General features: G+C 40.6%; 1 protein-coding gene across 1 annotated transcript in view; it reads left to right on the top strand.

Moving 5' to 3' along the window:
* LOC144485430 (coiled-coil domain-containing protein 150-like) overlaps positions 1-12,628 on the top strand; it is a 98,017-nt gene that overhangs the window by 23,877 nt on the left and 61,512 nt on the right. The window contains exons 8-12 of the mRNA XM_078203608.1: positions 22-65; positions 155-247; positions 403-510; positions 4,400-4,524; positions 8,836-9,013. Coding sequence (XP_078059734.1) covers positions 22-65; positions 155-247; positions 403-510; positions 4,400-4,524; positions 8,836-9,013 — 548 coding nt within the window. The remainder of the gene's footprint in view (positions 1-21; positions 66-154; positions 248-402; positions 511-4,399; positions 4,525-8,835; positions 9,014-12,628) is intronic.

The following is a 12,628-nucleotide window of genomic DNA, read 5'->3' as shown; positions in this document are numbered from 1 at the left end:
TGTGTCTTTTATGATTTTTAGATGCAAAAGAATCCACTATATCTCAGATGGCTGATGAAGGCAAGGTAGGTTTGCAAAAAAACAAATCTTTATATATTTACTTGTTTTTGATTTTCATCCCAAGTCATCACTATTCTGAAATGCATCTCTTCAGAAAACACAACTGATGTTGAGCAAACAGCAGGAGGAAAATTCCAATCTTCATAGTGAGATTGCATCAATGAAAGATGTGGCAGAAAAAGTGCAGGTTAGAATAACTTTTGTAATTCTTATTTGTTTTTTGTGTCTCAGTACACTTTTCATTTGGATCATTTACAAGTAGATATGTTAATGTTCTCACTCTATTCTGTACATACAATATTAATACTGGAAGATTTTATTGCTTTTGTTTTCTTCTGTCAGGCTTTGAATGACCAGCTAGATACACAGTGTACTAAACTAAGTGATGCACTACGCTCTATTTCCATGGAGAATGCTAAACTTATAACAGAACATCAAGCATCCCTAAAGGTTTGGTGATCTAGATTATTTTGTGCTGACTTTTGTTTCTTCTCTTCTTTTCAATTTAAGTCCTTTGTTTAAGTTCTTTATGTTACGTGAAAAATGTATTGGATGGTGTTTTTTTAAGTGAACAATTGGATAGATAAATTGAATGCAGTATATGCATTACATGTAGTTTTTGGAAGGTGCTTGGTAAGACATTTTGTTATACAAGTTTCACATGCCACACAAAATTTAACAACCAGGATTGAAATTTGTTTGGAGAGGGATAGCTGTTTTGTGTTAATGGGTATTACTTGGATTGTAGAAGGGTTGAAAATGAAATATTCAGGAGGTATATATTGGTCAGAAAATTGTAGGCAAGGCAGGGGCCACAATGGGCCCAAAGGCTTGGGGCAACATTTCCTTGGCTGTTCTGGGATCCTCAGCCACGGTTTTATGCCTGCCCCACAACTAATTAGTTGATATGTGGGCTCCTACCCTTTTTAAAGCATGGCGCCTTCCCCAATAAGCTATCAGCCATTCAGAGGGCTTTGAGTTCAGCAGTCACAGCAGTGTCACTGGAAGAAGAGAATGCAGGTTGCCCTCTCAACTCTTTAAATGGGATTTGGGGTTGCTGGGACCTGCCAAGCAGGCTCCATTGGAGGGAGGGGGATCAGTACACTCATACATAGGTCTTTTCTTTCTTACTTTCATAGGATATGAGCATTGTTGAAAAGGCCAGTATTTGTTGCCCATCCTAATTGCTGTTGAGAAGATGGTGTTGAGCTCTGCCTTGAACTGCAGCAGTCTTTCTGGCATAGATGCATCTTAGGAAGGGAGTTCCAGGTTTCTGACTGAGTGACAGTGAAGGAATCACAATATAGTTTCAAGTCAGGATGATGTGTGGTTTGAAGGGAAATGCACTGGGGAAGGTGTTTTTATGATATATCTGCTACCCTTCTTTTAGGTTGTAGATATGCAGATTTGGAAAGTGCTGTCAAAGGAGGCTTGGTGAGTTGCTAACAGTGCATATTCCTATCCCTGTAACCCACACATTTACCATGGCTAATCCATCTAACCTACACACTTTGGGACACTAAGAGGAAATTTAGCAAAGCCAATCCATCTATCCTGCACTTCTTTGAACTGTGGGAGGAAACCAATGTAGACATGGGGAGATTGTGCAATCTCCACACAAATCGTCACCCAAAGCTGGAATCGAACCTCGGTCCCTGGCGCTGTGTGGTAGCAATGCTAACCACAGTGCCACCCTGATGAGTATGAATATGTGAATTGATGAGGACCAATGGGTGGCTTTCAAGAGGTAGTTAATTAGTTGCTGCACAGCTATCAGTCAATGGCATTAGCAGCAGGTAGAAAGAGCGGCTACTGCATTCCTTGTCACATAGATCCATTGGTGCACCAAAAGTGAGCCTTACAGTAATAATATCCTGGGTGACTATATATGCAGCTTAGGCGCATTGCCCTTCTTACCCTTCTCCTCTTCTCCCCTGAATCATTTGAGGGGGATCTGAGCTCTTCATCTTTTTCACCCTGCAGGCCCAAGCTTTGCTACGTTGCAGCACTGTGAAGAACACAGCAAACATCTACCATCCTAGAAGCTCTGGGCTAGTGTATACAGAAGGTTGTCTGGGCACCTGAAGCATTTATTCAGAATGACATGGCCTATTCAATCATACATCTGGTAGTGTTGTAGCATTCATTGTTGCAATATTGGACTTCAGTTTTTGAGCTTGTAATGATCTCAACAAGGCCCGTGAGGTTGGCCTCTTGGAATATGAGCTCCCTGATTGAGGTAATGATTGCCTGCCCAATTGGGGAGTCTCACATATATATTGAGGAGTGTCAGGGCTACCGACACTTTGGATGCTGACTTTGTACCTGAAGCACTCCTAGGAGTGGAGATAAGTTTGTAAATAAAGTGAATCTGGTGAAGGGACACCAGCCTCTGAGGAGTTAGTTCAGGGTTTCTGATTGATGCCATGAGTCAAATAAAATTATTATTTTAAATTTTAGGCAGTAAGGGACTGGAGGCAATATAGATCAACAAAGACACAGGATGGGCACATGGAAAGGATATAGTTAATGGAATTTTACATGAACTGAATTTTATGGAGAAGATAAGAAACCAATCAGGAGGCAGTGGGGTAACCTTGTTTGGAGGTTGCAAATTATGGATGGAGGCTGACTGTTATGGAGTTGCAAGCCTTTGCAAACATAGGGATTTAGGGGCAGAATCTTACCTTGAGGTCATGTAGGATTTCCCTTACGCTTCATTGCTAGGCTGAATTGGACTGAAAGTACAGAATAGTTTGCAGGGAACAAAGACATTTAATAGGTTTGTTTAACTTGAAGAATTACAGATCATCTCAGACTAAGCAGTCTAACAATACAGGTAGATGATTCAAGAAAGGTCAAGCTGGGTGTCCTCATATGTGTGAAAGCTGATTATAAGAACTAGGTAAGAAGTCTCACAACACCAGGTTAAAGTCCAACAGGTTTATTTGGTAGCAAATACCAAATAAATACCAATTTGCTACCAAATAAACCTGTTGGACTTTAACCTGGTGTTGTGAGACTTCTTACTGTGTTCACCCCAGTCCAACGCCGGTATCTCCACAATATAAGAACTAGGAGCAGGAGTAGGCCATCTGGCCCCTTGAGCCTGCTTCGCCATTCAATAAGATTATGGCTGACCTTTTCGTGGACTCAGCTCCACTTACCCGCCCACTCACCATAACCCTTAATTCCTTTACTGTTCAAATATTTATCTATCCTTGCCTTAAAAACATTCAATGAGATAGCCTCAACTGCTTCACTGGGCAGGGAATTCCACAGATTCACAACCCTTTGTGTGAAGAAGTTCCTCCTCAACTCAATCCTAAATCTGCTTCCCCTTATTTTGAGGCCATGCCCCCTAGTTCTAGTTTCACCTGCCAGTGGAAACAACTTCCCTGCTTCTTGACAACTTCCCTGCTTCTGACAACACAGTGACAACACAGTATCTATTCCCTTCATAATCTTATATGTTTCTATAAGATCTCCCCTCATTCTTCTGAATTCCAGTGAGTATAGCCCCACTCTACTCAGTCTCTCCTCATAAGCCAACCCTCTCATCTCCGGAATCAACCTTGTGAATCTCCTCTGCACCCCCTCCAGTGCCAGTATATCCTTTCTCAAGTAAGGAGACCAAAACTGTACACAATACTCCAGGTGTGGCCTCACCCGTGCCTTATACAGCTGCAACATAACCTTGCTGTTTTTAAACTCCATCCCTCTAGCAATGAAGGACAAAATTCCATTTGCCTTCTTACTTACCTGCTGCATCTGCAAACCAACTCCTTGTGATTCTTGCACAAGGACACCCAGGTCCCTCTGCACAGCAGCATGCTGCAATTTTTTACCATTTAAATAATAGTCCAAAGTTCTGAAAATGGTGGTGACAAAGGACAGCATTTAGATCTGCAACAGGAAGGGGTCTGGAATGGCTCCTCTAGCGACAGTAGAAAGAAAGGCTACAATTGAATAGGAAGTAGGTAAAGCATTTCCACCAAACTGGTCAATAGAAGAGTGACAAACAGTGGGAGTGGCGTGTTGACCATATAAATAATTGCAGAGCGATCAAGAGGGCTAGAAATAGTTTAATTTATTGGTCTGTGTACAGACTAACAAGAAGCTTTCCTGTCTTTTTAAAATTCACTGCACTTGCTTTTTCTGCTTTTAAATCAATTTGCCTGATTTATTCGGTAACTATATACTGGACATTGCATTATGTGTTTCTTTTTCTTAAGTATGGATAATAAGGTCTTTACCTTTGTTTAATGCTATGGGTTACTTTTGAAAATGCTGTCTATTGTTAAAAGTGTTTCTTTATCTATCTGCCTCCCAAAAAAAGGCTGAGCAGGAAAAAATGCGAGAAAAGTTGCAAGAACAAGATCTTTTGCTGGATGCAGCAAGAGCAAATATTTCAGCAGAACTGCAAAGTGCAGTAAATGAGAAGCAACAGCTAAAAGCTGAGTTGTGAGTATTAAATCTTTCATTGATCTATCCAGTCATAAGCTAAGAAACAACCTGATAAATTATAGTCCATTTTCATTATTTAGCACCCTATAAAAAACATCTTAAAGGAGGAAAGAGAGGTGGAAAGCTTCAGTGAGGCAATTCCAAAGCTTGGAGTCTGAGCAGCTGAAGGCACGGTCAACAATAGTTGAATGATTAAAATTGAGGATGCTTAAGAGGCCAGTCTTAGATAAGCACAGATAATGTGGAAGGTTGTGGGGCTGGATAGGGAGACCATGAAGGAATTTGAAAACAAAAATGAACTTTACAATTAAGGTGTTGCTTGACTAGGGAACCAGTGTATTTCAGCAAGTCGTGGCACAGTGATAGCACTTCTGCCTGACAGCGCCAGGGACCGGGTTCAATTCTGGCCTCGGGTGACTGTCTGGAATTTGCACATTCTCCCCGTGTCTGCGTGGGTTTCCTCCGGGTGCTCCGGTTTCCTCCCACAGTCCAAATATTTGCGGGTTAGGTTGATTGAGCATGGTAAATTGTCCCTTAGTGTCAGGGGGACTAGCAGGGTAAATACGTGAGGATAGGGCCTGGCTGGGATTGTTGTTGTTGCAGCTCAATGGGCCAAATGGCCTTCTTCTGCAATGTAATGATTCTAGAAAAAAAATTCTAAATAGAAGGGTGATCCCAACTCACCAGCCTTTGGCCTTAAGCTTGCCACAACAGTTCAGCAATGATTAATTTACTCAACCATATCCTCACCTCCATCTTTGTCCCAGTCCTGAATAAAACCATGGCCTGAATTTTTCAAGTAGTGGGGTCTTCCCGCCATCCTATGAGTTTACAGGGAACACATCCCTGCCAACTTTGACTGCTCTTCAGCCGCTTCACACTTGAATGAGTGCTAAGTGGCTACAGGTGGGACTTCTGCCCCTCACTCAGGAGGATATAGAGCCTTAGAGAGCTGCCAGCCATTGGATTGATCGGCAGCTCTCCATATACCCAAACAACTCTAGTTCTACCTAACCACTTCACTTCCACTCTTGCTAAATTATCAGACTTATTATGCAACATTCTGTAGACCAGAAAATTCTTCCAATTAAATATTGGAAAGACTGAAGCCATTGTCTTTCGTCCCAACTCCAAACTCCATTCCCTATCTACTGGCTCTATCTGAAATTAAGTCAATTTGTTTGCAACCTTGACCCTGAGATGAATTTCTAAACTCATTCTCACATCATCACCGAGACTATCTATTTTCATTCCATAAAATAGCCCAACATCACCCTTTCTCAGATCATCTGCTGCTGACACCCTCATCCATGTCTTCACCACCTCGAGACTCAATTATTCCATTGCACATCTGGCTGGTCTTCCACATTCTAGTCTTATGTCAACTTGAATTCATCCAATACTCTGCTGTCTGGTCTTAACTTGCAGCAATTCTCATTCCTCTTTTACCCCTTTGCTCACTGGCTTACATTGGCTCCTGGTCAAGCAACCTCTTGATTTAAAAACTCTCATGCTTGTCTTAAAATCCCTGCATGGTCTCACCCTTCCATATCTCTAATCTCTGCCATCCCCATAACCCTCTTAAGATATCTGCACTCTAATTTTTTCCTCTTGTGCATTCCCAGTCATAGTTGCTCCACCATTGGTAGCTGTGCCTTCAGTTGCCTAGGCCCCAAGCTCTGGAATTCCTTCCCTATCCCCCTCAGTCTCTCTACCTTGTTTTCCTCCTTTAAGATTTGGTTATCTAAAAAATATATTTCTATGTGGTTCAGTGTCATACTTGTTTTATAATGCTTCTGTGAAGTGTCTTGGGCTGTTTCATTATGTTAAAGATGCCATATAAATATATATTTTTTGTTGTGTGTGAACAGGACTTGGTGCATGTAAGGACGTGGGCTCATTAATGACCATGCCTGCCTGGCCAAAACTGTTCTTAATGTTGCTGAGTCACAAGATCACTGCCATTAACTTCAAGGACGTGGACATGCTGGTGGGAATGGGTTGCTGAAGTTTAATGCAGAGAAGAGTGAAGTTGTGCTCATTGGTAGGAGAAAATAAAGAGAAACAAAATAAAGCAAGGGGTATAGTTCTAACGGAGATCCAGAGACAAATTGTTGAAGGTGGCAGGACAGGTTGAGAAAATGATTGGAAAGGCATCTGGGATCCCAGGCTTTATAAAGGCATCAAGTACAAAAGCAAAGAAGTTATGATGAACTCAACTGGAGTAATTTGGTCATTTGTTGGCAACGCACTTTAGGAATGATGTGAAGACTTTAAAGTGGATACAGAAAAGATTTATGCGAATGAACAAGTGGAGTATCACAGGGATCAGTTCTTGGCCCGTAGTTGTTCACATTGACATTAATGCCCTGGAGGAAGCAACAGAATGTAAGGTTGCCAAATTTGCTGATGATATGAAGATAGGTGGAAGGGCATGTTGTGATGAGGGTATTGTAATTCTGCAATGGGATATAGATAGATTGGATGACTGGGTGAAAACCTGATAAATGGAGTTTAATGTGGGCAGGTGTGAGATCATACACTCCGGTAGCAGGAATCAAAAGGCAGATTATTATCTAAATGTAGACAGACTGCCGGTGAGTGAATTACAGAGGGATCTAGGTGTTCTAATGCATGAATCCCAAAAAGCTAGCAGGCAGGCCTAACAAGTAGTTAAGGCAAATAGCATTTTGGCTTTTATTGCAAAGACGTTGGATTTTAAAAATAGGAAGGTTTTGTTGCAATTGTACCAGGTGTTGGTGAGGCCTCACCTGGAATACTGCGTATAGTTTTGGTCCCACTAACTAAAAAAGGATATAATAACATTGGAGGCAGTCAAAAGGAGATTCACCAGGTTAATTCCTGGGATGAGAGGGTTGTCCTATCAAGAGAGACTAAGTAGTCTGAATCTGTATTCCTTGGAGTTTAGAAGAGTGAGGGGTGACCTTATTCAAACACATAAGATCCTGAGGGGGCTTGACAGGGTGAGATGTTTTCACTAGCGGGAGAATCTCAAACAAGGAGACACAGTTACAAGATAAATGGCCGGTCATTTAAAATTGAGGTGCGTATAATTTTTTTCTTGCAGAGGGTGGTGAGTCTCTGGAATTCTCTGCTCCAAAGAATGATGGAGGCTGGACCATTAGAAGTATTCAAAGTGGAGATGGATAAATATTTGATAGATCAAGAAATAAAGGGATATGGGGAAATGACATGAAAAGGAGCTGAGGCCAGCATAGATCACCCAGGATCGTATTGAATGGTGGGGCAGGCTTGAAAGACTGGTGGCCTACTCCTGCTTCTATCTTTTGTATTCTTGTGAAGTCCTTCATCCCTGAAGCCGGTTACAAAGATAGTTTGAAGAAGCTGGGGATGTCCTCCTCGGAGAAGAGAAATTTAAGAGGAGATTTCACAGAAGGGCTCAAAATCATAAGGGGTCAAAACAGACACAATAGAGAGAAACTATTCACATTCACAGAAGTTGAGTTGCTTTTGCAGAAAGGTTGCACAAACACGTTGGGCGCTGAATGACCACCATACGTGTTATAAGTATTGAACAATTCTACCGTCTGCTTGAAATTTAATGCCAGAGATTGAATATACTCTTGAAAAACCAGAGAATCATTCGAGATTATTAATTGAAACAATAAACGATGCCTCTGGAAGAGTGTCCAGTATTTCAATGCTGAAATTGATCGATTTTTATTAGGCAAAGGTAATTAGGTTATGGAACCAAGGTGGGTAGATAGAGTTAAGATGGCGATCAGCCATAGTATAATTGTATGGTTGAACAACCTGTTACCTATGATTTCCAGATTTGCAGTAATTGGAGTAGTCTTGGGGTCCAAGGATACTTTAAGCAGCACTTGGAGAACAATCCTTGGTTTCAGGAACCATGGAGAAGGGAGGTTTGAGAACATTGGGGCAGTTCTGTGACTTGATAGCATTGGAGAGGTTGGTATCAGGAGCATTGGGGAGGTTTTGGAGATTGGCTGTATTGGGGATGCAGTCTGGAAGTTTTTGACTACTGAGAGGAGTCCTTGCAATCTATGACATTTCCAGTAGGACGGGGAGAATGTGAAAGGGACAGTCTGGCAGTATTGGGGGTTGTTGGGATATTAGGCAGATATAGCAGTAATTTATTTATTTTAATTTTGATTTATTTGTTGATGTAGAGTAAGGAGAACACTTTTATGTATTCTTATTTTATCTTTAACTATGTCACTATAGCTCCATCAGTATAATGTTTTTCACAATAGTACATTACAAATGTTTTCATTTTTTACATATTTAATTATAATTCATCAGAGAAACTTTAAGATTAGAGCATGCTGAGATACAGCGGAAATTTGAAACAGTAGAGGAAAAGGCGACAGCACAAAAGATGCTCCTTGAGTCTGCAATTACCCACCTGAAAGAGGATTTAAAGACTGCTGTTAATGAATGTGAACATACTAAACTGGAAAAGGAAAGCCTGTTGGACCAGGTAAATTACCTTCTTACCGGAAATTTGGTGTCAATAGCAGAGCAAATGGACATAGCTTTCCATGCTGCTCAGCCATGCATGTCACTTTTAACAGAATCTATCAATATTATACTTTCAATTTTACAATTATCTGTGTTGTACTTGAGATAGTTGCAAATAACAGTTCAAAATGTTGCTTCTTGAGTTCAATATAAAACCGGGTTTGCTGTTCAGAATGGCTGACCCACCCCCAAAAACTGAAACTTGCAAAGCATTGCAGCTGTATTTGTATTGATTTTAGGATATATAAACTGTTATTTTACATATCGGTGGCTCATGAAATTAATTAGTTCTATCTGTGTTTCGCTTGAGCGTTTCCCAACATTGTTGTCTTATGCAGATAGCTTAACAACAGATTCTGTAAGTGACAGTGCCCTTTCCAGTTTGAGACCTGCAGCTTTTGCTTTCTGTTACACTGAGGTAAAATAACTCGAATATACCAAGTAGCCTTGATTATGGTAAATTGCTTACTGCGGTTCACAGAGAATTCCCAGCGCATCTTACAATTTTGAGTTGCAGTGTATCAAAGTTTAGGATCACTTTGTACTGGCTAAAAATACCAATTATTTATTTTCAATGAGATGACTTACAGAAACAAAGACAAATAGAAAATATTGCATAACACAGGTGATAATTTATAATATAAACAACTGGGGTCATTTTATAACAGGCTGGTTGTTGTCTCAGCACCTTATAAAAAGCTCTTTAAATAACTCAATCCCTTGTTGTAATATATGAACTGCTGTTTATGGGATTTTGTGCATTCCAAACATATATCAACCAAATGTCAGAAATAAATTCAGCTATCTTCTGGGATGTTATCTGCCTAATTTTCTTTTATTGTAAAAACAATTTGTTTGAAGATTGTCTTCCATTTAGGATCCAACTTTGGGAATACAAATTGCATAACGTAAATAGGTCGGAATCGTTAATACATCAAGCTTTAGGGAGGGCTGGCATATCAATTCTGAACAGTATTTCTCAACAAATTTCAACAAACTAGCTTAAAACAATTTTTTAACTGGAAGAGGATATCAACCTTCACCAAGCTGAAGTGACTTTGACACCTATTCAATTGGGAATGGGATGCTTTGTCCCTGTTGAAGTACAAACAGTGGGATTAATTTTAACCCCTAAAACCAAGGGATTTTTGGTTGGGTGGGAAGTTAAAATGTTAAACATCTGAAACAGGAACTTATGCACCACAAACCTGTGGAGCAGGTGACCAACCCACTCTTATGCAGCAGGTTCATTGTTTATCTTGTTTAAGGAAGCTGCCTATCTTCATTTTAACAGGATTTCTATTTTCAACCAGTTGAGTTTCCTGTATCTCAGAAGACCCAATAGGTGACAAGGACCAGATCGATCAGTTGAGTTTTTTTTTTACTGTACTCTTGTTTCATCTAGGCCCAACAAATCAACCTGTAAATAATCCCCACAACTCCATGATCTTCAGAATCCTGAATCCTCAGACTGTAACCCATGGTTCTGGACTCCCCCACCATTGGGAACATCCTTCCTGCATCTACCTTGTCTAGTCCTGTTCGAATTTTGTAAGTTCTATGAGATCCCCCCTCATTTGTCTGAACTCCAGCGAAAATAATCCTAACCTAGTCAATCTCTCCTCATACATCAGTCCCATCATCCCGGAATCAGCTTTGTAGTAGCTTCGTAGATACTAGCTTTGTATCCTTGTATTAATCCTAATCAGTTATCTCTGGTCACAACTACCTTTCATCTTAGAACCAAAAGGGCAGGTTCCAGCACAACTGTTTACAACTTGACGTCAGTAACACATTCCCGGCTATTAGAGTACTTAGGATCTTTTCATTTGGACTTAAAAACAACTGTCAATATTGCTGAATGTAAATATTGGGCACCATTCTTTCAATAGAATCGGAACAACCTGAATCTTCAGTTTAATTTTGCAATTAAACCACCAGGTTGACTATCGGATAAACTCCAACATGGGTCACATGACCCCTTTCATTTAACCTGCATTTAAAAATACTATCCCAAACTATGATCATCTTGTAAACCAAAGGATATAGTCCTAAAACTTAATAATCTTATAAACCCCGCATTTGGAACACAGTCAGGGTGTGTGGCACGTGGTGGATATTGAGGAAATCCCCCTGGGAAATAAATTGTAAAGTGGGATTGCCTCTGGAAAGAGCAGCTGCAGCTAACAATTCTGTCAAAGGGCAGCTTTGGTCTTGGATCTATGTGACAGTCCCATTTGGGGCGGCACGGTAGCACAGTGGTTAGCACTGCTGCTTCACAGCTCCAGGGACCTGGGTTCGATTCCTGGCTCGGGTCACTGTCTGTGTGGAGTTTGCACATTCTCCTCATGTCTGCGTGGGTTTCCTCCGGGTGCTCCAAAGATGTGCGGGTTAGGTTGATTGGCCATGATAAAATTGCCCCTTGGTATCCTGAAATGCATAGATTAGAGAGATTAGTGGATAAAATACATAGGGATATGGGGGTAGGGCCTGGGTAGGATTGTGGTTGGTGCAGACTCGATGGGCCGAATGGCCTCTTTCTGCACTGTAGGGTTCTATGATCCTATGATGATCTCCTTCAACCCTCTTTCCCCCTGCTCCCATCCACATGGCAATCATCTGATTGCTCTGGTGATCACTCTACTGTTAATGAACCTCCCCCTCCCTCCACCCAAATCTTTGGCTTTCCCTCCAATCTCTCCCATCCTGACTCTCCCTCAGGGGTCATCCCAACTTTTATCCCTTATCGCCCAACCTCCTCTTCGTTCACACCCCAATACATTACACTCTTCCACCTGACTTGTGATCACTCCTCATGCTCACCTCCGTGATTTTTAACCTCAACATGCAATATGCCCACATGTTGCTGGGCTGTGGTCTTTTCTTTTGAGCATTCCCCACTCAACAACCAGTTAAGCCTGTGAATTAAGCTGGTTTCCAGATGAGAACCTGTTTTCAATTTTTAAAAAATGCCCACACATTGTAAACTTTAGACTCTCCCGCTCCAAAACCTGATTCCAGTGACTCTTATGTCCAACAAGCCTGCTCAAGTCTCCAGGTGGTTTTTCTTCAATAAATTTGAAATAAACCAGTATAAATTTCCCACTTTTTTAATATAGTCATATGACCAAGGATTGAGGGAATAGTAAACTTTCCAATTCCATTTTATCTATAAGAACATGTATATGTTCAAATTGCCAGACATTATATAAATATATATTATGGATTTAAGAAGTCAAGTTAACAAAATAAAAATAGAATGATACCCCAAAAACTTTGGGATATTCCTGCTGGCATCCTTTACTTTATGGTTACATATATTTAAAATTGCATTGACTTATTATATTATTTGACATTTTTCAACTTGTATCTGCCTGTAAGATATTAAAAATGATTGATTTCAACAGTTTAATAACATGTTGGTGCTGTGAGCATAACATGCCACCCACTGTTGCATGTCTATCAAACAACTCAACTCAATGGGAGTGAAATTTGACTTGTACATGGACACAAAATGAATGATATTGCATTTTCTGCCAGTTATACGCCCCTCTTGATGATCAAACTGAGCACG

This window comes from Mustelus asterias, chromosome 3, assembly GCF_964213995.1.
Source record: "Mustelus asterias chromosome 3, sMusAst1.hap1.1, whole genome shotgun sequence".
In the NCBI taxonomy this organism is placed as follows: Eukaryota; Metazoa; Chordata; class Chondrichthyes; order Carcharhiniformes; family Triakidae; genus Mustelus; species Mustelus asterias.
This window is presented reverse-complemented; position numbering and strand designations above follow the sequence as displayed.